Source organism: Caretta caretta, chromosome 1 (assembly GCF_965140235.1).
Source record: "Caretta caretta isolate rCarCar2 chromosome 1, rCarCar1.hap1, whole genome shotgun sequence".
NCBI classification, from domain to species: Eukaryota; Metazoa; Chordata; order Testudines; family Cheloniidae; genus Caretta; species Caretta caretta.
The window spans coordinates 265,757,436-265,781,861 of record NC_134206.1 but is presented as its reverse complement, the minus strand read 5'-3'; the positions used below and the strand labels follow the sequence as shown (position 1 = coordinate 265,781,861).

Here is a 24,426-nt window from a genome sequence, read left to right as displayed (position 1 = left end):
TAGGCATAATAAGCTTATGCACAAATAGATTTGTTAGTCTCTAAGGTGCCACAAGGACTCCTCGTTGTTTTTGTAGATGCCAGGGGAGAGTGACAAACATGCTGTGTTGTGTCTCTGGCAATGCGCTCAAAAATGTCATTTAAAAAAAAGAGTTCATGATTCACATGGCCTTGGAGAAGATACCAGTCTCAGGGTGAACTTGCTTCAGCACTTCGTAATCATAGTTGGAGAAGCTTTCCTTCCTGGTCTTTCTACTTTTTTTTTTTTGGTCGCCTTTCTTCTGGGTCTTGGTCACAGCTTTCTTAGACCATTTCTTGGGAGTAGGAGCAGATTTTGACAGTTCTGGTATCTCTTAAGACTTTTATGATCGAAAGTGAGGATAATAGCTGCTGTTCTCTAGTAGGACGTTATGGAAAAAAACCCCAACAATGCATTATTAGTATTTTTATTGTACTATAAAGGAAAAACGCCATTAAAGACCCCCCGCCCCGTTTTAAATTTAGTGCACTAAATCTATCACCAGCTACTAGAAGTACTAATTAAATTTACCTGAAAAAATATTTGTATCGACAACCAAAAGCTCTTTTCAGACCTACTTTGCTTTTTATAAGAGTTTTATATGTATTCTTTTCAATTGATTTAAAAAAAAAAGTTGCAAAAAGAGGTAACAAAATGTAGCAGGTTATTGGGCTTAAAACCCCAAATTTCGCTAATATTGTCCTTGCCCTCTGTTAAACGTATTGACCACCAAGTTGTAAGATGTTTTTTTAAAAAAAATCTTTGAATGTACAAGCATTTTTACACTGGATACTTTAAATTCCTAGTTACTTTATTATTTATACTGTAAAGATCTTCGCATTTAAAACAAGTCTTAAGACTTAGAAAAACTGAGTTACTCGAGTTAATTTTAAGAGCCGTCTCCTATATTAAGAAAATGATTTAACTCTAATTGTGAAAAAGTGGGTGGCTCTTAAAAGAGCCTTTGTGTTGCCCTGTTGACTTTAGGGACCCGTTTAGCCGCCAAAACCATAGAGAGTACGACCCTGGCGCTTCAGAGCATAAACCACATCCATGGCCGTTACGGTCTTTCGCTTGGCATGTTCAGTGTAAGTGACAGCATCGCGGATCACGTTCTCCAAGAACACCTTCAGCACTCCCCGGGTCTCTTCGTAAATCAACCCCGAAATACGCTTCACCCCCCCGCGACGAGCCAAGCGACGAATAGCTGGCTTAGTAATACCTTGGATGTTATCCCGAAGCACTTTACGATGGCGCTTGGCACCTCCCTTCCCCAAGCCTTTACCCCCCTTACCGCGACCGGACATGGTAAAATCACAGGCACAAGCCCACCGACTCCCTGGACGCGGTACGAAGTCTCGGTATAGTGTCTGCGGGACGACCTGATTGAGAACTGAAAAGAAAAAGGGTGGGCTCTTCGCTCGCCTCTCTCCCCCGCCCCCACCCGCACCCGCACCCGCAGGGGTCTGTTCCCTGCGAGAGTTACACCCCCCGAGGCTTTCTCGTAAAATAAATACGGGCCCTGCCCCCAACGGCTTCCTAGAACCCTGCCTCAGCCCCAGGTAGGATGCGGAAACCCCTTATCAAGCCCTACCTCCAGGAATTAGAGTGGAGTCCTCCGCGCCCCTGGCGTAAAACAACGGCCGCTTTCAAACTCCGTTGCCGCTCGTCTCGGTGCCCTTCTGGTGCGTCTGCCGGGCGAGGGTCGCGCGTCGGCGGCTGTTTGGGGTTGAAAACGCTCCTCTCTGGGTTTCGAGGATTTGTGGGCTGCGGCAAAATCTGACCAATCAGGTTTCCTGACACACGCCTTCTCTCCTTGGCCCGTCTCTACCGTTCGCCGCCATTTTCTACAGCTTGAGTCGGGGTGGGGGACTGGGCGGGGGCGCTGCTCTGCGAGCCAGACAATGCGGCAAAGCGGGCCCGGGCGGGAGCGGGGTGCGGGGCCCGGGCGGGAGCGGGGCGCGGGGCCCGGGCGGGAGCGGGGCGCGGGGCCCGCTCTTCTTTCCTTCGTTTCACTGTGATTGACGTTTCTGCTTTGGTTGTTTTTGTAAATAAAAACATATTTTTGCATAATTATGAGATGATGAGCGTTGCTGTGAATAATCACTGGGAAATGAAATTATTTGGAAAACTAAAGTCCGTTTGCTTTCCAGCGACTCTGAGAAATCAAAGCTGTAAATTGAAAGTGGAAACAATTTCCTACCCCCCTGGTTGGAAGGGGCAATCCCTCCAGGTTCTGACATGATATTAAAATTATGTATGAAGTCCTCTTCATGGTAACAGTATAACAATTATTTACGAACCTTTAGACCATTGAGAAACTTGGGTGAAAATAATGAAATAGTGAAATAAAGAGCTAAGGAATATATCAGCCATTTCCAATTTGGCCTCTGCTGCCATCTACTGGCTGTTCCAATTAATTAGTTTAAATCGTGGAGATTTCTAATAAGGCGTCTTTCTGTTTTCACTTCTAATATTTTATCGTTGTCAATAGTAGGATTTACCTATGTGTTGAATACTGGAATGTTTTTCCCATCAAGAGAAAGGGAAAAGAAGGACATAGAAACTCAGGGTATGATTTGTTTAAAATATATGAAATATAAAAATATGGCTATAGATGTGATTCCCTTGTTTGAAATATGTATACATTTTGATGTGTGTTCAACATACTCACCAATTTACTGCACCAAAACAGTGTCAATATATTTCGTGCTAGACCTTATTTGTTAAAGAAATAAAATCTGTGTGGACGGTGGTGGGGGAAGATTGCAACTGCTAGTTTCTCTTAATTTCTCAAATAAAAAATGATAGATGTGGCACATGAAATGAAATTTCACAGTATTAGCATGTTATGTACTTGAAATGCACCCATCAAAAATGCTCAGCTCTTAAGTTTACATCCACATTTTTTCTCTCTCATTTAATTGCACTATTTTTGATAAAAAGAAAAGGAGTACTTGTGGCACCTTAGAGACTAACCAATTTATTTGAGCATGAGCTTTCGTGAGCTACAGCTTACTTCATCGGATGCATACCGTGGAAACTGTCTGCTGCAATGAAGTGAGCTGTAGCTCACGAAAGCTCATGCTCAAATAAATTGGTTAGTCTCTAAGGTGCCACAAGTACTCCTTTTCTTTTTGCGAATACAGACTAACACGGCTGTTACTCTGAAACCTGTCACTATTTTTGATATTCCTTTTTCTGGTAAATCTCTCAAAAAACATTCTCTCCCTCCAGTGTGATTTGCATACAAATTTCCAATGAAAGGATTTACCACTTATACTTAAATGTTAATGCAAGGCCTTATATTGCTTAATTTTAAATAAATGGTATGCCTTCCATTTACTTAAATGGAAGAAGAATTGGTGTCTCTGAATATTGTTCCCCTTTCTTAACTTGTTCTATTATGTAAATTTTCATTTAGGAAATGTATTCATCTCTGATATACCAAAATAAGGAAAAGCATAACAGCTTTCAGTGTAAGGTGGGTACACAACTGGATGAAAGACCATATTCAAAGAGTAGTTACCAATAGTTCTCCATCAGTTTGGGAGGATGCACTAGAGAGTTCCCACATGGGTCAGTCCTGCATCTGTTACTATTCAATATTTTCATTAATTACTTGAATAATGGAGTGGAGGGTGTGCTAATAAAATTTGCAGATGACACCAAGCTGAGAGGGGTTGCAAACACTTTAGAGGACAGTATTAAACTTCAAAATGATCTTGACAAAAATAATTGGTCTGAGATGAAATCCAATAAGAAGAAGTGCAAAGTACTTCACTTTCGAAGAGAAAATCTAATTCACAGCTACAAATTGGGGAATACCTGGCTAGGTGTCAAAGTAGCAGCCGTGTTAGTCTGTATTCACAAAAAGAAAAGGAGTACTTGTGGCACCTTAGAGACTAACCAATTTATTTGAGCATAAGCTTTCATGAGCTACAGCTCACTTCATCGGATGCATTCAGTGGAAAATACAGTGATGAGATTTATATACACACAGAACATGAAAAAATGGGTGTTATCATACACACTGTAAGGAGAGTGACTGCTAAAAATGATCTGAGTGTTATAGTGGATCACAAATAGAATGTAAGTCAATTGTGGCTGGTGAGATGAAGGCAGCTGCGAGATTAAGTTGAATTTGCCTGCAGAGGGAGGTAGGGCTGTGTGTTTTTTGTTTTGTTTTGATTTTAGAACCCTCCATGGGAGGAAAACTATGTGTCACCAACAGCACTTCTAGCTCTTCCCCTGCCTCCACTTGTGGGGAACTCTGCCAGACAGGTATCTTGATCTTCAAGGCTTCCACCCAGGCCCTGGTGTGTACTTACTGGGAATGCCTCCAGCGTTGCCATGGCAATGAAAGCCAGAGGGAACCACCAAATGTAAGAGGTGTCTGTTGGTGGAGTCCCTCAGGAATAAGGAAAGAGATCTGCGGGAGGAGATGGCTCATTTACATGTCATCCAGGAGCATGAGGACTTCATTGTTAGGATGCACATGGAGACACCTGGGATGGAGGATGCTAGCTGACTGCAGCTAACTGCAGGCTACAGGGCTCTGGAAGCTAAGGTGAAGGAGTCAGGGGTATAGATGGTGTTCTCGTTCATCCTCTCAGTTGTGAATAAGGCTCTAAGCAAGAACACATGCAATCTGGACACAAATACATGGCTGCACAGATGGGGTCAACAGGAGGGTTTTAGCTTCCTCAACCATGTGACGTGGTTCAAAGCAGAAGGTTTGCTGGAAGAGATGGGGTCCATCTGGCCAAGAAGGAGAACAGCATCTTCACACACTGATTTACCAATTTAGTAAGGAGAGGTGAAAACTAAGTTCAAAGAATGTAGGTGACAAAAGCCCACAGGTAGGCAGAAAGAAAAGTTAATATTAGAAGAGGGTTAGATGTTGGTGGGAATATGGAAAATTACAATCGGGTCATAAAAGCAACAAGAGGGAAATCAGTGGGGGAATCTGGTCAACATCTTACATGTCTATACACAAATGCAAGGACCATGGGGGATAAACAGGAAGAACTGGAATTGTTAGTATATGAAGTAAATTACGACATTATTGGCATCACAGAGACTTGGTGGGATAAGTCAAGATTTGATATTGATATAGAAGGCTGTAGTTTGTTCAAGAAGGACAGGTAGGGTAAAAGGGAGGAGATGTTGCATTATACATCAAGAATATATACACCTGTTCTGAGGCACAGAAGGAAGTGGGAGGCAGACCAGCTGAAAGTCTCTGGGTAAAGATAAAAGGGGTAAAAAAGGAGTGACATCACAGTAGGGATCTACTATAGACCACCAAATCAGGAACAGGAGGTGAATGAGGCATTTCTAGAACAAATAATAGAAATATCCAAAACACAAGACCTGGGAAATTTAATTACCCAGACATTTGTTGGGAAAGTAATATGACAAAATAGAAAAATGTCCAACAAGTTCTTGGAAGCATTGGGGTCAACCTTTTCTTTCAGAAAATGGAGGAAGTAACGAGGGGGACTGCCATTTTAGACCTGAGTCTGACAAACAGGACGGAATTGGTAGCAAATCTGAAGGTGGAAGGCAGTTTGGTAGATTTAAGGATTCTAAGGAAAGGAAAGGAAGGAGTGAGAGCAGCAGAATAAGGCCAATGACATTAAAAAAAAGTAGACTTGAACAAACAGAGAACTGGTAGGCAAGCTACCATGGGAACCAAATCCTAGGGGAAAAGGGAGTTCAGGAGAGCTGGCAGTTTCTCAAGGAGATAATATAAAAAAAGGTACAACTGTAAACTATTTCAATGTGAAGTAAAGATAGACAAATAATAAGGAGCCAATATGGCTCCATCAGGAGCTCTTTAATAACCTGGAAGATCAAAAAGGAATCCTAGCAAAAGTGGACACATGGACAAATTACTCAGGAGGAATACAAAGAATAACACACACAAGTAGGGAAAAAAATCACAATAGATAAGGCTCAAATTGAATTAGACCTAGTCAGGGACATAAAAGGCAACAAGAAGAGGTTCTTTAAATTCATCAGCAAGAGAAAGATGTAGGGCAGTGTAGTCCTTTACTCAGCAGGACAGGAAAGCTAATAAGTGGTTACACCAAGAAAGCTGAGATGTTTAATGTCCATTTTCCTTCAGTCTTCACTGAAAAAATTAATGCTGACCAGATATTCAACACAATTAATATTAACAACAAGGGGGGAGTAATGTAAGCCAAAATAGGGAAAGAACAGATTAAAGAATATTTAGATAAATCAGACGTATTCAAGTCATCAGAGCCTGATGAAATTCATTCTAGAGTACTTCACCAACTAGCGGAAGCAATCTCAGAACCATTAGTAATCAAAAGTTCATGAAGGATAGGTGAGGTTTCAGAAAACCATAGAAGGACAAACGTAGTACCTGTCTTTAAAAAAAGAAAAGGAGTACTTGTGGCACCTTAGAGATTAACCAATTTATTAGAGCATAAGCTTTCGTGAGCTACAGCTCACTTCATCGGATGCATACTATGGAAAGTGTAGAAGATCTTTTTATACACATAAAGCATGAAAAAATACCTCCTCCCACCCCACTCTCCTTCTGGTAATAGCTTATCTAAAGTGATCACTCTCCTTACAATATCAGCCGTGTTAGTCTGTATTTGCAAAAAGAAAAGGAGTACTTGTGGCACCTTAGAGACTAACCCATTTATTTGAGCATAAGCTTTCGTGAGCTACAGCTCACTGCATCCGATGAAGTGAGCTGTAGCTCACGAAAGCTTATGCTCAAATAAATGGGTTAGTCTCTAAGGTGCCACAAGTATTCCTTTTCTTTCTCCTTACAATGTGTATGATAATCAAGGTGGGCCATTTACAGCACAAATCCAGGTTTTCTCACCCCCCCCCCCACAAACCCACTCTGTATAAAAAGATCTTCTACACTTTCCACAGTATGCAGCCGATGAAGTGATCTGTAGCTCACGAAAGCTTATGCTCAAATAAATTGGTTAGTCTCTAAGGTGCCACAAGTACTCCTTTTCTTTTTGCAAATACAGACTAACACGGCTATTACTCTGAAACCTGTCTTTAAAAAGGGGAACAGAGTACCCAGGCAATTATAGACGAGTCAGCCTACCTTTGATACCTGGAAAGATAGTGGAACAAATTATTAAACAATCAATTTATAAGCACCTGGAGGAGAATAATCTTAGAAGGAATAGTCAGCATGTATTTGTTAAGAATACATTTAACTACAACAGTGTTCAAAAAAGAACTAGATAAATTCATGGAGGATAGGTCCATCAATTGCTGTTTGCCAGCACGGGCAGGGGTGGCATCCCTACCCTCTGTTTGCCAGAATGTGGGAATGGGTGACAGGACATACATCATTTGATGATTATGTTTTCTGTTCATTCTCTCTGGGGCACCTCGCATTGGCCACTGTCAAAACACAGGATGCTGGGCTAGATGGACCTTTGGTCTGACCCAGTATGGCCCTTCTTATGTTCTAACAAATCATGCCAAACCAACTCAATTTCCTTGTTTGACAGGAATGATGGCCTAATGGATAGAGGGCAAGTGGTAGATGTGATCTATCTTGATGTTAATAAGGCTTTTGACACAGTTCCACATGACATTCTCATAAGTAAATTAGGGAAATGCAGGCTGGATGAATTTACTATCAGATGAGTATACAACTTGTTGAAAGAACATACGCAAGGAGTAGTTATCAAAGTTTCACTTTTAAACTGTGAGGGTGTATCTAGTGGGGTCCCACATGGGTTAATACTGGGTCTGGTACTTTTCAGTATTTTCATGAATGACATGGATAATAGAGTGGAGAATATGTTTATACAATTTGCAGATGACACTAAGCTTGAAAGGGTTGCAAGCACTTTGGAGGACGGGATTAGAAAGAATTCAACATGACATTGACAAATTGGAGAATTGGTCTGAAGTCAACAACATGAAATTTAGTAAAGACAATTGCAAATACTATATTCAGGAATGAAAAATCAAACACACAAAGATAAATTAGGGAATAATTGACTATGTGGCAGTACTTCTGAAAAGAATTTGGGAGTTATCGTGGATCACAAATTGAATATGAGTCAACAATGTTATGTAGTTTGTACAAAGGTTAATATCCTTGTGGGTTGCTTTAAGAGGAGTGTTTTATGTAAGACCTGGGAGCTAAATGTCCTGTTCCTCTTAGCACTGATAAAGACTCAGCTCAAGTACCGTTTCCAGTTCTGAGCACCACACTTAGGAAATATGCGAACAAATTCGAGAGAGTCCAGAAGAGAGTAACAAACAGGTAAAAGTTTCGAAAACTTGATGTATGACTAAAGGTTAAAAAAACCCAGGGAATGTTTTTTTTTTTCCTTGAGAAAAGACGACTGAGAGGGGAGCTGATGACTGTTCGAACATGTTACAGGCTGTTAGAAAGAGGATGGTGATCAATTGTTCTCCATGTTCACTGAAGGTGGACAGGAAGCAATGGGCTTAATCTGCAGCAAGGGTGATTTAGGTCAGATATTAAGAAAAACATTTCTAACTGTAATGATAGTTAAGCTCTGGAACAGGCTTCCAAGGGATGTTGAGGAAACCCCGTCACTGGAACTTTTAAAGAACAGGTTGGACAAAAACCTGTCAGGGATAGTTTAGGTTTATCTGGTCCTGCCTCAAGGAAGGGGGATGGACTTGATGACCTCTCAAAGTCCCTTCCGGCCTTATGTTTCTGTGATTCTATATATTGGTATCTATGTATATTTAATACCAGTTCTTAATTTACAAAGTAGCTTTGGCAAAATAATAAAGTACTTCTTGTCACAACTAATATTCTATATGTATAAAATCTGAGGAAAAATGTATTTATACCTGTATTAATATATTGTATACATCAGATTTCCCAAATAAATAAATTAAATTTGTGCTGTGTTTTGCATCTGGTTCATAGTTCTGTCTACACCCTTTTTTCTTTCTAAATCTAGATTGTTATTCAAATACATTAAAATGAAGCAAAAAGTAATTGCCACTGACAATTTACAAATGCATAAATCTTGGACATTGCAAAATGCTCTGTGTCTTCATTAGAGAATTGAACTGTTGGTAATTGGATAACTTGGACTACATTAGTTTAAGTACCAATAGTGCAGTTTGTCCACAATAGACATGCTCTTTTGGGAGCAGTTTGCCACCTTTAATGCTACTACTATAATGTAATAGCTGCCCTGTACTCTTGGTTCCTCTCTGTCCCACAGTTCCTGGAATAGTTTACCAAAGAAGTTGGTTGTAGGAGATTTCAAAAGGCCTTCTGGGAATCCGAGGCCTCCCTGGAGGAGATAACGTCACATGCCTGAAGTCCTTGGGAACCAATGCTATTTCCAGATCACTTTCCCTAAAGATAAGACAGGGTGAATATTTGTGCAGTTTTCTCGTGAGCAAAATTTCTGCTGCAGATTTTGTAAAGCAATAAGAAAAGGAGTACTAGTGGCACCTTAGAGACTAACCAATTTATTTGAGCATAAGCTTTCGTGAGCTACAGGATGCATCTGATGAAGTGAGCTGTAGCTCACAAAAGCTTATGCTCAAATAAATTGGTTAGTCTCTAAGGTGCCACAAGTACTCCTTTTCTTTTTGCGAATACAGACTAACACGGCTGCTACTCTGAAACCTGTAAAGCAATAGTGAGGCATCTTCAGACCTCAGGGAGGGTATTCCAGTGATACTTGTGATGAGTTAGAGATTGAGACTAGCAGTTCACTGATTTATTGTTGCAAACTCCTTACGCCTACTTCTGGAGCAACTGGCTCTGGGCAGTACTTGACCAGTATGTTCTCTAGATGGGACACCTGTCTTGTGTTCTGAACACTGCTCTAGGCTGGTGCCACTGAGTTTTTCTCAAAACCGGGGATGAGTAGCTGTGAATGAATAAAGTCAGAATGACACATTAAACATTTTTATATCTCTGTGCTGAGTTACCCTCATATTTTACAGCTTATATTGATGAGGGCACTGTTCACTCATCCAACTTTCACTGTAATGCAAAACTTTGACAGTGACCTAATATGCTATTGTATCAATTATATTAACACATCTGATTGCCACACAGTGAAAGCATTTTGGAAGTTATTCTGCCTCAACACCGCTGATGTCACTGTTAATATTTTTGTGACAAAGTGGGAATTTTCTGTAATATTTATATGAAGTGTATATGTGCCTCAGTTTACCCTATATGCTGCATTGTTACCTAGTGGGTGGAAAAGGTCTGTTTGCTCTTGGGGCAGACTAAGACACAGTTGTGAATAGCACCTAGCTGTCTGAGTCAAGTGGGCTTCAATCCCCACATCAGTGGAGTGTCTGAGAAGACAATGGCAAATACAGTTGCCAGGACATTGACACCTAGAAATCAATGACTTCTTCACCTCTCCTTAAGGAAGCTGAACAACAATCCACTCCCAGCTTGATATCTAAGGACAGGAGAGATGCGAGATGGGTTAAGTGTGGGCTGCAGGAAGCAGTCAGGACACACAGCTGGGAGTCTGATGAAGGAGGCCAGATGGACAGACAGACAGAGTTTGAACAAAGTTAAACCTTGTCTGATTCATCCTAGGATTGCATTAGCCTTGTTCACGGCCACATCATAGTGGCAACTCATTGGCATCCTGTGTTATTTATCAAATTACCATAAAAAAATCAAATATCCTCAGTGTTTATAGTCTATGTTTTTATTTTTGCCTTTTCAATGCAATTTTTACAAAGATACTGTTTAAAGCTCTTATTAAACTGAACTTTGTAATGCAACCTTAACCGTGGTACAACTACACCATAACTGAAAAGGCTACCCCTCCAAGGTAATGCAAGTCTTAGTGGGTCACTACCATTTCTTAAAACATACAGAGGGTGGCTTCACACAATTAATGATGACAAACTTTATTTCTATTTAAAAATAGAAAAAAATGCCCCCTTTCCCCCTACACAGACACAGACACAGACACACAGAGCAGACAGTGAAGGACACTGTTCTCACCCTACTACCTTACCATTAAGGCTGTCTCTATACCAACAGGTTTCAGAGTAGCTTCCGTGTTAGTCTGTATCCGCAAAAAGAAAAGGAGGACTTGTGGCACCTTAGAGACTAACCAATTTATTTGAGCATAAGCTTTTGTGAGCTACAGCTCACTTCATCGGATGCATCTGTGAGCTGTAGCTCACGAAAGCTTATGCTCAAGTAAATTGGTTAGTCTCTAAGGTGCCACAAGTCCTCCTTTTCTCTATACCAACAGGTTTCAGAGTAGCAGTCATGTTAGTCTGTATCCACAAAAAGAACAGGAGTACTTGTGGCACCTCAGAGACTAACAAATTTATTTGAGCTTAAGTTTGCTTTTTGTCTATACCAACAGTGATTCTGGGTGACGTAACATACTTAACTTTGCCAAGGACCATGAAACTATAACCCAGTTTCACAGACTTAGACACTGCTTCAACTACAATCTCCTCGTCAGGGAGTGGAATGTTTCTTGGGATTCTGTAAACAAGATAGAAAATTCTTTTTTACATGAAACAGTATCAATGACATACTAATTACAATGTAATTCCATTGTGTGTAATAGCTATGAAGGCAAGACGAGATCTTCAACATATTAGAATGAAGAGGAAGCTGGACTGGATGAAAAATATGTACAGCCAGACAAACTGTTGGGTCTAAGGATGTGATATATTCATGTAGCCTGCAGTGTGCATGCTGATCAATTTAGAAATACTTTATACACATTATTTCAAAGTGCAGGTGGGGAACTGGAAAAAAAATGATGCAGTTAGCTGTTACAACTGGGAGAAATAAATACAGTAATTGCTGCTATTAGAAATCATTGCTTCCTCTGGTGGTGGTGGGCTTTATCTTTATTTAGTAGGTTTGAGGTACTTTTAATTTGTTGTTTACAAATTGTATATGTTAAGATTTAGGAACATACTGAGGAGTGAATTCAGGGAGGTGGTAAAGCCACATTAAATGTAAATTATTTCCATTAAATAGCATCATTTACTTTATCTTTGGAGGCTTTACTTATTTACCATTATCTCTGTTATTTGTAAGAGCAAAGGCAAGGATATTTATGTAGGAGTAATCTGTGGATTTTTTAAACCTTACATCTTTCCCCTTACTCCAGCAGCACAAACTGGCTTTAAAACCATCATACTTGGACAACTGAGGATTCCTCCAGTGTAATTGATACAGTTTATGTCATCTTCTCTTACAAATTCCAACATGATGGAAGCACACCTGCAGGATGATGGTTTCCAGTGGCTGGAACAGCACTGGGGCCACTACTAGCTAAACTCAAATGTACAAAGCTCTGCGGCTACTCTAATCCATGCCAGGGGTTCCACTGATCCCTGGCATAAAGCCATCATTGTTCCTTCTCCTTTCGCTCCTTCCTTAGGTATAGCTTGGCCAGACCTGAGGATCAGGCCCAAAAATGCTGAAGTACAGTATGCTAGTTAAACAATTCACCACAGCGATAATTTGCTAAAATAAATGTGATTGGACACACAAACACGCAGGCCAACTCTAAAATGTAAATTTGAGGGAATATAGGGATTCACTACTTAAGGAACTTGAAATACGCACCTTGTGTATTTCAGTTTAATTTGTCCTGATTCCACGCAAGAGTATGATACGTGTAAAAGATCTAGGAAGTAGGGATCAGTTAATTATCTGCAGTTGTCTAGTATCATGATTTTATACTGTGAAATGGAAGCATGGACAGATGTCTAAGCCAATGTATTCAGAAATACTTTTGACTTTCCCCCCCTCCTTAAATCTAAACTTCTGAGTGTAATCCCTCACTCTTCCTATCTTCCTTTGAGTCCAAAAATGGATCTTTGGTTTTGCTTTCCCATGCAATCTGATTGACCAAATATTCTACCACTTACACCCTTGAACACCTGTCCCTTTGTGTACTCTGAGATCTTTTTTGTATTAATGTTACTGTAATCCATCCATATACATCTTTGCACAGTTGTATGGTTTCCTACCTTCATGATCCTAACAGATGCAAAGGTGTACATGAATGGAAAAGAAATCGATCAGGTAGAAGAGTTTTGCTACCTGGGGATGTGATATTTGAAAGTGGCTGCCATCCAGATATTCATACAAGATTAGGAAAATCAAACACCACTTTGGAAGGATGAACAACATTTAGTCAAACAGAGGTCTCCATATCAAACTAAAGATCAGACTATACTGCAGTATTGTAAGAAGCAGAGATTTGGAAGATGACAGTGACTAATAAAAAGAGATTAGAAGCTGCCAGTTACAGCTGGTTGAAAAACACTACACATTTAATGGAAAAACAAAATAACAAATGAGAGAGTAAGGGCGCTGACAGAGCAGGATGTGTTAGATAATATACACAAAGAAAGAAGGCTCAGGCAGTTGGGAGATGTACACTGTATGGAAGATGGGAGACATGGTAAGCAAGTATGGAACGGAGTACCCAAGGGAGGAAAAAGAAAGTGAGGATGGCCAAGGAAACACTGGCAGAAGACAGTGACAAAGGGTATTCAATATGCTGGAATCATCTGGGAAGAAGTATCACAATTAATGAATGTCCATAATCAGTGGAAGAACTGGACTGCCTGATGTGTCAGTGGCTCAGGAGGAACTAAGGAAAGGTTACTGAAATAGAAAAATAAGAGGATAATACACATAAGGCCGCTAAAAGCTTCCTTCCATCTAAACAATGAAGGCGCCTCCCAAAAACACACCACTCAGAAGTCTCCCAAGTTGCTCATGTTAAGATTTCTGTTGAGATAAGAGAATTGTTAGCATAACAAACCAAAATGTTCCTTTGATGACAATAAATATGCACGTACAGTGGAAAACAGTGACTCTGAAAAAAAGTAGGTAGCCAATTAAACAGGAGCTCTGAGTGTAATGCTGTTGCTAAGACTTCTAACACAAACCTTAGATGTATAATTACGATGGTATTACTTCTTTATGTGGCTTTGGTGATACCATTATAGTAATTCTTTGTCTAGTTCTAGTGTCCACGCTCCAAAAAGGATGTTGAAAAATTTGGACAGGGTTCAGGAAACTCCAAGAATGAACTGAGGCCTGGAAAATCTACCTTACAAAGAGACTTAAGAAACTCATTCTGTTTATCTTATCCAAGAGATGAGCAAGGGTGTCTTGTTCTCAATCTCCAAGCACTGACCTGGAGAGTTTTTGTTTGTTTTGTTTTAGTTTAGTTTAGTGTAGAGAGCTCTTAAATGTAGCAGGCAAAGGTATAACAAGAGCCAATGACTAGAAACCTATATAAGGGGTCAGCTTGTAACAAACAGGGTAATTGGACCAGTTTAAGAGTTACAGTGAAATCTACCTCTAGTCTCCCTCACCACTCAATAAGAGTACATTTCAGCAGACCAGAAAAAATGTAGCTCTGCAACACTTCATTGTAGCTAAACTGGAAGCATCAGAGAGAAAAGATGCATTTTTCCTATATTCTGTTCTTCTTTTCTCGGTGTTTGGGATGTTTGCTCTTAAAATAGTCAACCTTCAAAAATAAAGCCAGAATTGTTCCCTTAAAAAAAACAAAAACAAAACTATAAATATACAATTAACACATGTAGTTAAAATATTTTTAAAGCACACAAAAGAAGAAGATAGGTTGCTTACAAAAGTGTGGTGTACATATAAAACTAAGTTCTTGGAAACAAACCCCAAACACAAGTTATTGTTGTGTCAAAACAAGAGAAATAAAGGTTATTTAAATAAATCACAGAAACCCTATCTAATGCACAACACACCTCCCCAACCTATCCCAAAAGGCTCTTTGTGACCATAGAAGTCCAGTAGGTAAACCTGAGTGTAATAAACTGATGGCCTAGCACTGAATAAGGAGCATTCTAATGTTAATGGGACTCAAAGGAAAGATGACAGGTTTCAGAGGAACAGCCGTGTTAGTCTGTATTCGCAAAAAGAAAAGGAGTACTTGTGGCACCTTAGAGACTAACCAATTTATTTGAGCATGAGCTTTCGTGAGCTACAGCTCACTTCATCAGATGTTTACCGTGGAAACTGCAGCAGACTTTATATACACACAGAGAATATGAAACAATACCTCCTCCCACCCCACTGTCCTGCTGGTAATAGCTTATCTAAAGTGATCAACAGGTGGGCCATTTCCAGCACAAATCCAGGTTTTCTCACCCTCCACCCCCCACACAAATTCACTCTCCTGCTGGTGCTAGCCCATCCAAAGTGACAACTCTTTACATAATCAACTCTTTACATAATCAAGATGCTTTACCTAACCTGGAGAGACAGCTATTGCATGGCAGCAGGAAGTTTGTATTTCACATCAGGGCTACATTTTGGGAGGAAGAACACATTTATTTGGAGCTTGACATATAAAGGGGGAGGCTTTGAAATGAGGAGGTAAGAACAGAACCCCACACCCACAGTATCACAGCTACAAGCTACCTGCACAGCATCAGAGTTCCAAGCTCTCTCCCATCAAAGTTGCTTACCTTCCTGGAGCATAGGTACTCTAGTTATCCTTCATTCCTGCTCTGCAGGGAGTCGATGCAGTAAAGTGCATTACACATTATGGAGATAAATTATAAAATGGATTGTGAGGGATAGGGCTGGAGATGGAGTTATAGGCACTTGAGAGGTTCCCCCGTAGCTGGTGCTGTGGCTCGCTTGGGCTGACGGAGGCACTTTGATCCTTCGGGACTACAGCCGTGGTATAGGCGGGGAATCGACGCAGAAAACACCGATGTATTGGCTCATTATGGGACTCTGTGCTCCCCATAAAACTAGGAAACCCTCCGACCCGCCCCCATCGCCCTCTACATAACCAGGGAACCGCATGGCAACCTCGGCACTCTACCGCACCGAAACAGCTGCGCTCTGGACATGTGAGCTGGGAAATCTAAATCTCTGAGAACCTCTTAACTCAGTTCTGCAGGGCGTACTCTTTAGAGCGCCTTGATCTCTTCAGTACAGAAGGTTAAAGGAGAGAATGAGGAAAAAAGGAAAGCGCCGCTGTTGATTGGGAGGAACGGGAGAGAAGGAAGAAATACAAAACGCAGCTGACTGGCAAGGAAATGAAAACGGCTGGCAGGTTTGAAAAGCCCGCCCAGTGCAGCAATTGATAAGCACGGCCGGTGGCAGCTCATTTTCTCTTGGGGTTTTTCCTCTACATTCAACGCTTCATCGCCCAGTCTAGGTGATTTGAGGAGCTAGTTTGGTTTAACACACCGCACCTCTGGGTTTCATTTGTTCATTTCCAAATAAATCTAAATTACATCGCAGGAAAGCTTTATTCCCTTAAATCAGAGCACAAACACCACAAAGAGATCTATTAATGGCAGTAATACATGGATTTTGATACTTTTTGTCCTTTTTATTGTATACATCTACCTCTTACTGTGCTTGTGTTTCAGCTGATCCTCTAAATTCATTCACGTCTCTAAGGGTCCTTTTTCGGAATGACCTTGAAGGTGATACATTTGTAAGAGACAGGCAGAACGACACCACAATTAAAATACTGGGAAGACAGGTTAAAAACGGAGCATAGCAGAAGTGAGGTTTTACGATTTACTTTTAGTTTCCATGTATTTGTTAGTCTTTAAGGGGCCACAAGTACTCTTTTTCTTTTTACGGATACAGATTAACACAGCTGCTACTCTGAAAATTGTCATATACCACTTAACTACCACCATCTTAAATTAAAAATTTGTTTTTTTCGAAAACGAAGAATAGATATACTAAATTATATCGATAACACCTAGAAATCCATTGCAATACAGCTACTGGTAATTCGAAAGGTTTATTCCTTCATGCAGAACGTGGGGAACCCTAAGAGGAAAAAGTGCAGCAAAATGATTAAGTTAAAAATACAAAGCGTACTCACTTTATTAAATCCGTAAGACAAAATAATTTAGCTCTTTTCTGATCCTGTGGGTGGCTCTGAAAAGAGCCTTTGGGTTATTTTTAAAAATTATCTCGTTTTCTCTAAGTCACTTTTACTTGCTCTTGGCTTTATGACTTTCGGTTTTCTTAGGCAGTAGCACAGCCTGGATGTTGGGCAGGACACCCCCTTGAGCGATCGTGACTTTCCCCAGCAGCTTGTTGAGCTCCTCGTCGTTACGGATGGCGAGCTGCAGATGGCGGGGGATGATCCTAGTCTTTTTGTTATCCCGAGCAGCGTTACCAGCCAACTCGAGAATCTCAGCGGTCAGATATTCTAAGACAGCCGCCATATAGACCGGGGCTCCAGCTCCAACTCGCTCAGCATAATTACCCTTCCGGAGAAGCCGATGAACACGGCCAACCGGAAACTGCAAGCCGGCCCGAGATGAACGAGACTTTGCCTTAGCCCTCACTTTTCCGCCTTGTTTCCCTCGGCCCGACATCGTAACTCTTCTTCACCGCAAGAACCACCGTTCACAAAAACACAAATGAGAAAAGTATAATGACGCAACGATTCTTGCTCTTTTATTCCCTCTCCCGGACGGATTAGTGAATCATGATTGGTTGAAAAATGTCACTCTCTGAGCAACCAATGAAGACGAGGATCTCACACTGACCAATTGCAGCATAAAACGCGAAACCATATGTTGAATCCAACTGCCAATAGAAAACTAGAAAACATAGGCTGCTCATTTGCATAGCAAACCTATAAATACAGGGAGGAACGGCTTTTTTTTTTCTGATTTTGTTGTTGTCGTTTTCGAGTTGGAGAGTACACTTGTCTGTTAAAATGCCTGAGCCGGCGAAATCTGCTCCTGCTCCCAAGAAGGGGTCTAAGAAGGCCGTGACCAAGACCCAGAAGAAGGGAGATAAAAAACGTAGAAAAACTAGGAAGGAAAGTTACTCAATTTACGTGTACAAAGTGTTGAAGCAAGTTCACCCGGACACCGGCATTTCCTCTAAGGCGATGGGCATTATGAACTCCTTTGTAAACGACATTTTCGAACGTATCGCTGGGGAAGCGTCTCGCCTGGCGCATTACAACAAGCGTTCGACCATCACATCCCGAGAGATCCAGACCGCTGTGCGCCTTCTGTTGCCGGGGGAGTTGGCCAAACACGCTGTGTCTGAGGGTACAAAGGCTGTTACCAAGTACACAAGCTCTAAGTAAAGATATATGAATGCGAACATCTGTAACCCAAAGGCTCTTTTCAGAGCCGCCCACTTACTCTGTAAAAGAGCTTTGGCACTAAACCATGCATTGTGTTGTTTTAACACATGTATTTTATTCTGCGTTTTTAGTTTCGGTGTTAGTTATTGATGCTGGAAATACATTAATTGCAATTACTCTAGTTTAAAAATGTATTGCCCTATTGAGGAACCAAAATCCACGTAAATACAATAAATAAGAATAACATTTACTGTATACAATACTCAAATGATGAAAGTAAATGTTATAAATATCCTTTGTTACTGCTTTCTTTTACTTATTTTTCTGTTGAAGGGGGGCATGCAGTATCCATATAAATGCTCCTTGCTACTTTTGTCCGTTTTGCGTTAATTAACTGTCAGTTTGCCTGACAAGACTTCCCGCAGATGAAATAGTCAATGATGTAATAACTCTTATTTAAATCACACATTCTCAAGTCAACTCAAAACTCTTGATGAACTATTACGTTGCACTTGAAATAGCTGGCATGGTTTGCAGCAGTAACAAACAGGGAAATTGTTTAATCCAATATAGTAAACCTAAGAAGCGTCTTGGTTCTAGGGTACATTTTGTGTTGGGAAGTAAGAAAAATACGAGAAACAATCTGTCCTTTATCTACACTTTAAACGTAAAGAGAAGAATTGGTGGGTTCTGGATTGCATACGTAATCAATCTGAGGGGAAAGGAATTTAGCTCGTCTTCACCTTTAAATCATCTCGAATTAATACAAGATTGGAAATATGAATACATTAAAAAAAAATAAAAAAAAAAACAAAAAAAAGCCACCCTGGTCTATCGCCCTGCTTGTTCCCTGGGACTAGTGTTCAGGGGTCATAAATAGGTCAGTCTGAAAAAGAAACAGTGAGGCAAGTACACACACACACGAGAAAACAAAATAGTTTTCAGGAAGTGGGCTCCAGGAACTGTCGGAATTGGGCAACAACAATGCAATTGGGATGGGAAATTCAGTCTTCTTGTAGCCCTGTCGGTCCCAGGATGTAAGGAAAACGTGGGTGAGGTAATATCTTATGTTGTACCAAGTTCCATTGGTGGGAGAGATAAGCTTAAAGATATTATTTTATCCACCTTGTCTCTCTAATAGTTGGGGGAAAGTATTTGAAAGACGAGTGCTTTAGGGGAATGGGGCTGGAAATAGGAAAGTCAGGATCCTTCAGGGAGCGAGCGTTTCAAGGATCGGGTCATTGGTGACGACAGTTTTTGTGATCAATCAAATCAGAGACAAGGAAGGGCGCTCTTCTCAGAGCGCGCGGGGTTTTCAAAACTTCGGACATGTCCAATAAGATTTATCCATATCTGCACTATCAGCCAATCAGAGAGGAGATAGCCAAACAGCACGGAGAAAGTGCGTAGTTCTCGGTTTCTTATTTTGTCAGTACCGGTCTAAATGGCTAGAACTAAGCAATATAGTCTCGAATCTACTGGGAGCTAAGCACCCCGCCCCTAACCAGCTGACTCCTAAGCTACCTAGAAGCGGGTCACGGTAAGGAGGTTTTAGCGATAGCTTCCCGGCGCTACAACCTTCTTCACTCCCTATATTTTTATTTAAAACTGCCCAGGAAGTGATCCCAATAGTAAACCGGAAAGAACGAGCATTCTCTCTCTTTGTACATACTCACTATACCCGACTTATATAACAAAGCGAGTACTCCGGATACCTTCAAATCACCCAGTGTTCTCGAGTATAGCAATTTTGCTCTTTTTCTGAAACTTGTGGGTGGCTCTTAAAAGAGCCGTTGGGTCAGAAATTTTCTCTTCAAATTTACACTTTACTTTTTGGGTGCTGCCCTCTTCGCCTTCGCTGTTTTGGCCTTTGTTGGCTTGGGCTTGGCAGCTTTTGGTTTCACCGCCTTAGCCGGGCTTTTAGTTGTCTTCTTGGGCTTGGCGGCTTTCACTTTTTTCGGACTCTTGGCCGCTTTCTTCACTGCAGAACCCGCTGGTTTCTTGACTTTTTTCGGGCTCTTTTTCGCCACTGCAGCCTTTTTGGGTTTCTTGGCGGCGCTGGCGGGCTTCTTAGCAGCTGCCTTCTTAGGCTTTGCCGCTGGCTTTTTCTTCGGCGCCTTCTCCTTAATCTCACCAGGCTTCTTGTTGAGTTTAAAAGAACCAGAAGCACCGGTACCTTTTGTCTGCACCAAAACGCCTTTGCTCACCAGGCTCTTTAATCCTACCTTGATGCGGCTGTTGTTCTTCTCCACATCGTACCCTCCGGCGGCCAGCACCTTCTTAAGAGCAGCTAAGGAGAGCCCTTTGCGCTCCTTGGAAGCGGACACCGCCTTGGTGATCAGCTCGGTCACGCTGGGACCTGGAGGCTTGCGGGCTTTAGAGCCTCCTGCCGCCTTCTTCGGTTTTTTAGCAGAGGTTTTTGCCCCAGGAGCGGAGACAGCAGGAGCTGCGACAGGCGCCGTTTCCGACATGCTGACAACCGTTTTCAGCAAATCAAAAGTAATTGGGCTGGAGAGACTTGGTCAGATGCCTGAATTTATAGAGAAGAGCTGATCTGTGATTGGTACGTTAAAGAGCCCGCCCAGCTGCAAGCCCAAAAGGGCTCTTTTCTCCTCTCTGTTTGTGTTTCTTCGGAGTTAAAAAAGTGTATTTTTTGCAAAATATATATCACTAAATTACCTCATTTCTTAGCTGCGTGAAGGTGAAAGAGGGTATTTTCATTCAGTAGAGTTTCTTGTAGGAGAGAATAAAGATGAGGTAAAGAAGAGCCAATAAACCCTGATACTTAGAGCTGGAGAGACCTCTGAAGAGGGAAACTTTTGTTTTTCGCTTTAAATTAAAACTTTACCGTTGGCAATAAAACCACAACTACAATGAAATGTTGTTCTTTAGAGGGTTTTCTCCAACTCAGGATATAAAGCCAGTTATTTGAATGTATGCTGTCAATATAAATTGGTTTTGAAAAAAAGGAAGTAACACAATCTCATTCCTGAACTGGGAGTATGGATTAAGAACTGTCTCCCTTATCCAAATCCTTTATCTCCTAAAAATACTAAATTCTGCTGAAATAGTCCCCCATGCAATGCCACAGGGATCTGTTTAAAGACTTGTAGAAGGATGTTTATTCTCCAGACATGTATATGGAAGTAATTGTCTCACTGTATGGGTCTAGGTGTTCAAATAGAACAGAAACCTCATTTTGAGCTCTCTGAATTAATTGTTCCTAAAAAAATACAATTAAAATAAATAACTTCTATTCATTAAATATATTAGCAAAACTGAAAACTAATGAAATTTATGCATTGTTTTAGTCTGAAATAAAAGAAAAATCTGTGCTTTTATATCAGCGTTCATTAAGATTTATAGCAAGCCAGAAACAATTTTATAGCAATAATAATAATTAATAATAAGAAACAAAAGTCCAGTTTTCTGTTTAAATTTACTACTATGCAAAACTAGCTCTTATAAACTGAATAATTAATTTTTCAAGTTATCTACTTTTATCTCTATTGTATCTGTGTTATATTTTGTCTTCATGTTATATATGCCACCCTTTTCAAGAGAAAAAAAAATGCTTGAGAGAACTTTAATCTTTTCTGTGGCAGTAATTTCAATGTGATTTAGTTTTGTGTTTGTTTGGTCAGTCATTTTTCTCAAGAAGTAACAGAACCTCTAAATTAATTCAAAGACTCTTGATAGAGTAAATTAAAAATTCAAAAAACAATGGCTGAATTATCACTATCCTACGATACAGGCACAACCAAATGTGAGAAATTGCAACTTCTCTTTCTGTTTGGTAACAGTAGCCAGAAGTTGCTTTAGATTATCTTGATTTTAATCAGTGAGAACTGGGCCACAAACAGCTCCTGGGCAGAAATCTGAAAATGTGGTAATATGATAAACTTAAAGATCCAGAATAATATTTGACCAGATTGTAACTGGTGACAAGCAAATGTCTACTATGCAGAATCTCCACTGATTGTTTTAGAAAAGTAAGGTTCGCCTCACCACATTCACATTATACTATGGATAGGGCTCTAAAACTATTCTAAAATAATTAGAAATAAAAATGCCAATTTAAAGTGAGAAATGTAATTTATCTGTTTTAGTCACTTCCTAAAACAACACCTTTGTTATTTTTTAAAAAAATGTATAAGCAACAAAATCATTTTACTATAAAGAGAACATTGATAGAAAGAGTAAATGGAAGCTGTAAAGATAAATAGTGAAACCTTCACCTTCTTTGTTTCATATGTAATCCTGATTTTATTCTGCTCTATTTGAATGTAAAAAATTAGGGCTGTCAAGCAATTAAAAAAATTAATGGAGATTAATCGTGCAATTAAAAAATTTAATGGCGATTAATCACGCTGTTAAACAATAATAGAATACCGTTTATTTAAATATTTTTGGATGTTTTCTACATTTTAAAATATAGTGATTTCATTTACAACACAGAATACGAAGTGTTAAGTGCTCACTTTATATTTATTTTTATTACAAATATTTGCACTGTAAAAAAAATATAGTATTTTTCAATTCTCCTAATACAAGTACTGTAGTGCAATCTCTTTATCATGAAAGTTGAACTTACAAATGTAGAATTATGTACAAAAGAAAACTGCACTCAAAAATAAAACAATGTAAAACTGTACAGACTACAAGTCCACTAGTCCTACTTCAGCCAATCACTCAAACAAGTTTGTTTACATTTGCAGGAGATAATGCTGCCAGCTTCTTGTTTACAAAGTCACCTGAAAGTGAGAACCGGTGTTCTCATGGCACTATTGTAGCCGGCATCACAAGATATTTACATCCTGGATGCGCTAAAGATTCACATGTCCCTTCATGCTTCAACCACTATTCCAGAGAACATGCGTCCATGCTGATGATGGGTTCTGCTCGATAATGATCCAAAGCAGAACGGACAGATGACGCATATTCATTTTCATCATCTCAGTCAGATGCCACCAGCAGAAGGTTGACTTTTTTTGGTGGTTCGGGTTCTGTAGTTTCCGCATCTGAGTGTTGCTCTTTTAAGTGTAAGGGGACTATTGTCCCCTTACTAACATTCAGTGGGGGTGTTTTGATTGGCTAGCTCACAGTACCAAAAGGGGAAGGGTCAATGGGAAATCAGGACCCTGAGACTGACAGTCCCCAGGAACAATGGGGAGAGGCCAATGCTCCAGGTCAGCCTGATTGACAGGGCGGGTAGGCTAATCAGGGAGTCAGGAGGCCAGGATGAGTCCCCTCTTCCCTGTGAGCTGGAATTATCTGGGTCAGGCTACGTCTACACTACAAAATTAGGTCAAATTTATAGAAGTTGGTTTTGTAGAAAGCGTTTTTATACAGTTGATTGTGTGTGTCCCCACACAAATGCTCTAAGTGCATTTAGTCGGCAGTTAGTCTGCAGAGTGCGTCCACAGTACCGAGGCAACCATCAACTTCCGGAGCATTGCACTGTGGGTAGCTATCCCACAGTTCCCGCAGTCTCCGCCGCCCATTTGAATTCTGGGTAGAAATCCCAATGCCTGATGGAGCTAAAACATTGTCGCGGGTGGTTCTGGGTACATATGGTCAGGCACCCTCTTCCCTCCCTCCCTCTGTGAAAGCAATGGCAGACAATCATTTCGCCCCTTTTTTCCTGGGTTACCCGTGCAGACACCATACCAGGGCAAGCATGGAGCCTGCTCAGCTCACTGTCACCGTATGTCTCCTGGGTGCTGGCAGACGCGGTACTGCATTGCTACACAGCAGCAGCTCATTGCCTTTTGGCAGCAGACAGTGCAGTATGACTGGTAGCCATCGTTGCCATACTCCAGGGTGCTCTTTTAGATGACCTCGGTGAGGTGGGTCAGGGGTGCCTAGGCAAACATGGGAGTGACTCAGCCAGATCATTTCCCTTTTAAGTTTCATCTCAAGGCGATTCAGTCTTGCCAGCAGTCCTACTGCACCGTCTTCGAATGAGCAGCCAGGAGACGATGATGGCCAGCAGTGATACTGGACCGTCTTCTGCCGAGCACCCAGGAGATGACGATGGCCAGCAGTCGTACTGCACCGTCTGCTGCCAGCAAGATGTATAAAGATAGATGAAGTGGATCAAAACAAGAAATAGACCAGATTTGTTTTGTATTGATTTTCTCCTCCCTCCCTCCATGAAATCAACGGCCTGCTAAACCCAGGGTTTTGAGTTCTATCCTTGAGGGGGCCATTCTGTTTCTCCTTGATGCAAAGCCACCCCCTTTGTTGATTTTAATTCCCTGTAAGCCATGTTGTCAGT

The 24,426-nt window shown here is 40.8% G+C and overlaps 4 protein-coding genes across 7 annotated transcripts; 1 reads left to right on the top strand and 3 right to left on the bottom strand.

The window, feature by feature from the left end:
* Positions 1 to 984: 984 nt before the first annotated feature.
* On the bottom strand, positions 985 to 1,927 carry LOC125630016 (histone H4). Its single transcript, XM_048835403.2, has 2 exons — positions 1,613 to 1,927; positions 985 to 1,411 (listed from the first exon to the last, which is right to left on the bottom strand). The coding sequence occupies exon 2, from the start codon at positions 1,323 to 1,325 to the stop codon at positions 1,014 to 1,016; it is 312 nt and encodes a 103-aa protein (XP_048691360.1). The 5' UTR covers positions 1,326 to 1,411; positions 1,613 to 1,927; the 3' UTR covers positions 985 to 1,013.
* A 7,126-nt stretch (positions 1,928 to 9,053) lies between these two features.
* Positions 9,054 to 17,639, bottom strand: LOC125630003 (histone H2A.J). Of its 4 annotated transcripts, XR_012666399.1 has the most exons (3): positions 16,917 to 17,639; positions 11,425 to 11,521; positions 9,054 to 9,391 (listed from the first exon to the last, which is right to left on the bottom strand). XR_012666399.1 is itself a non-coding variant. In XM_075124254.1 (1 exon), exon 1 carries the CDS (start codon positions 17,416 to 17,418, stop codon positions 17,029 to 17,031), a length of 390 nt encoding a protein of 129 aa, XP_074980355.1. In that variant the 5' UTR covers positions 17,419 to 17,639; the 3' UTR covers positions 16,889 to 17,028. The 4 variants fall into 4 exon arrangements, 1 of the variants encoding a protein (XP_074980355.1); XR_012666401.1 differs by lacking the exon at positions 11,425 to 11,521; XR_012666400.1 differs by lacking the exons at positions 9,054 to 9,391; positions 11,425 to 11,521 and adding an exon at positions 16,305 to 16,496.
* Positions 17,640 to 17,765: 126 nt separating this feature from the next.
* On the top strand, positions 17,766 to 18,440 carry LOC142070546 (histone H2B 8). Its single transcript, XM_075124255.1, has one exon. It carries the CDS (start codon positions 17,766 to 17,768, stop codon positions 18,144 to 18,146), a length of 381 nt encoding a protein of 126 aa, XP_074980356.1. The 3' UTR covers positions 18,147 to 18,440.
* A 1,532-nt stretch (positions 18,441 to 19,972) lies between these two features.
* On the bottom strand, positions 19,973 to 20,650 carry LOC125629982 (histone H1.11R-like). Its single transcript, XM_048835366.2, has one exon. It carries the CDS (start codon positions 20,615 to 20,617, stop codon positions 19,973 to 19,975), a length of 645 nt encoding a protein of 214 aa, XP_048691323.2. The 5' UTR covers positions 20,618 to 20,650.
* Positions 20,651 to 24,426: the final 3,776 nt, after the last annotated feature.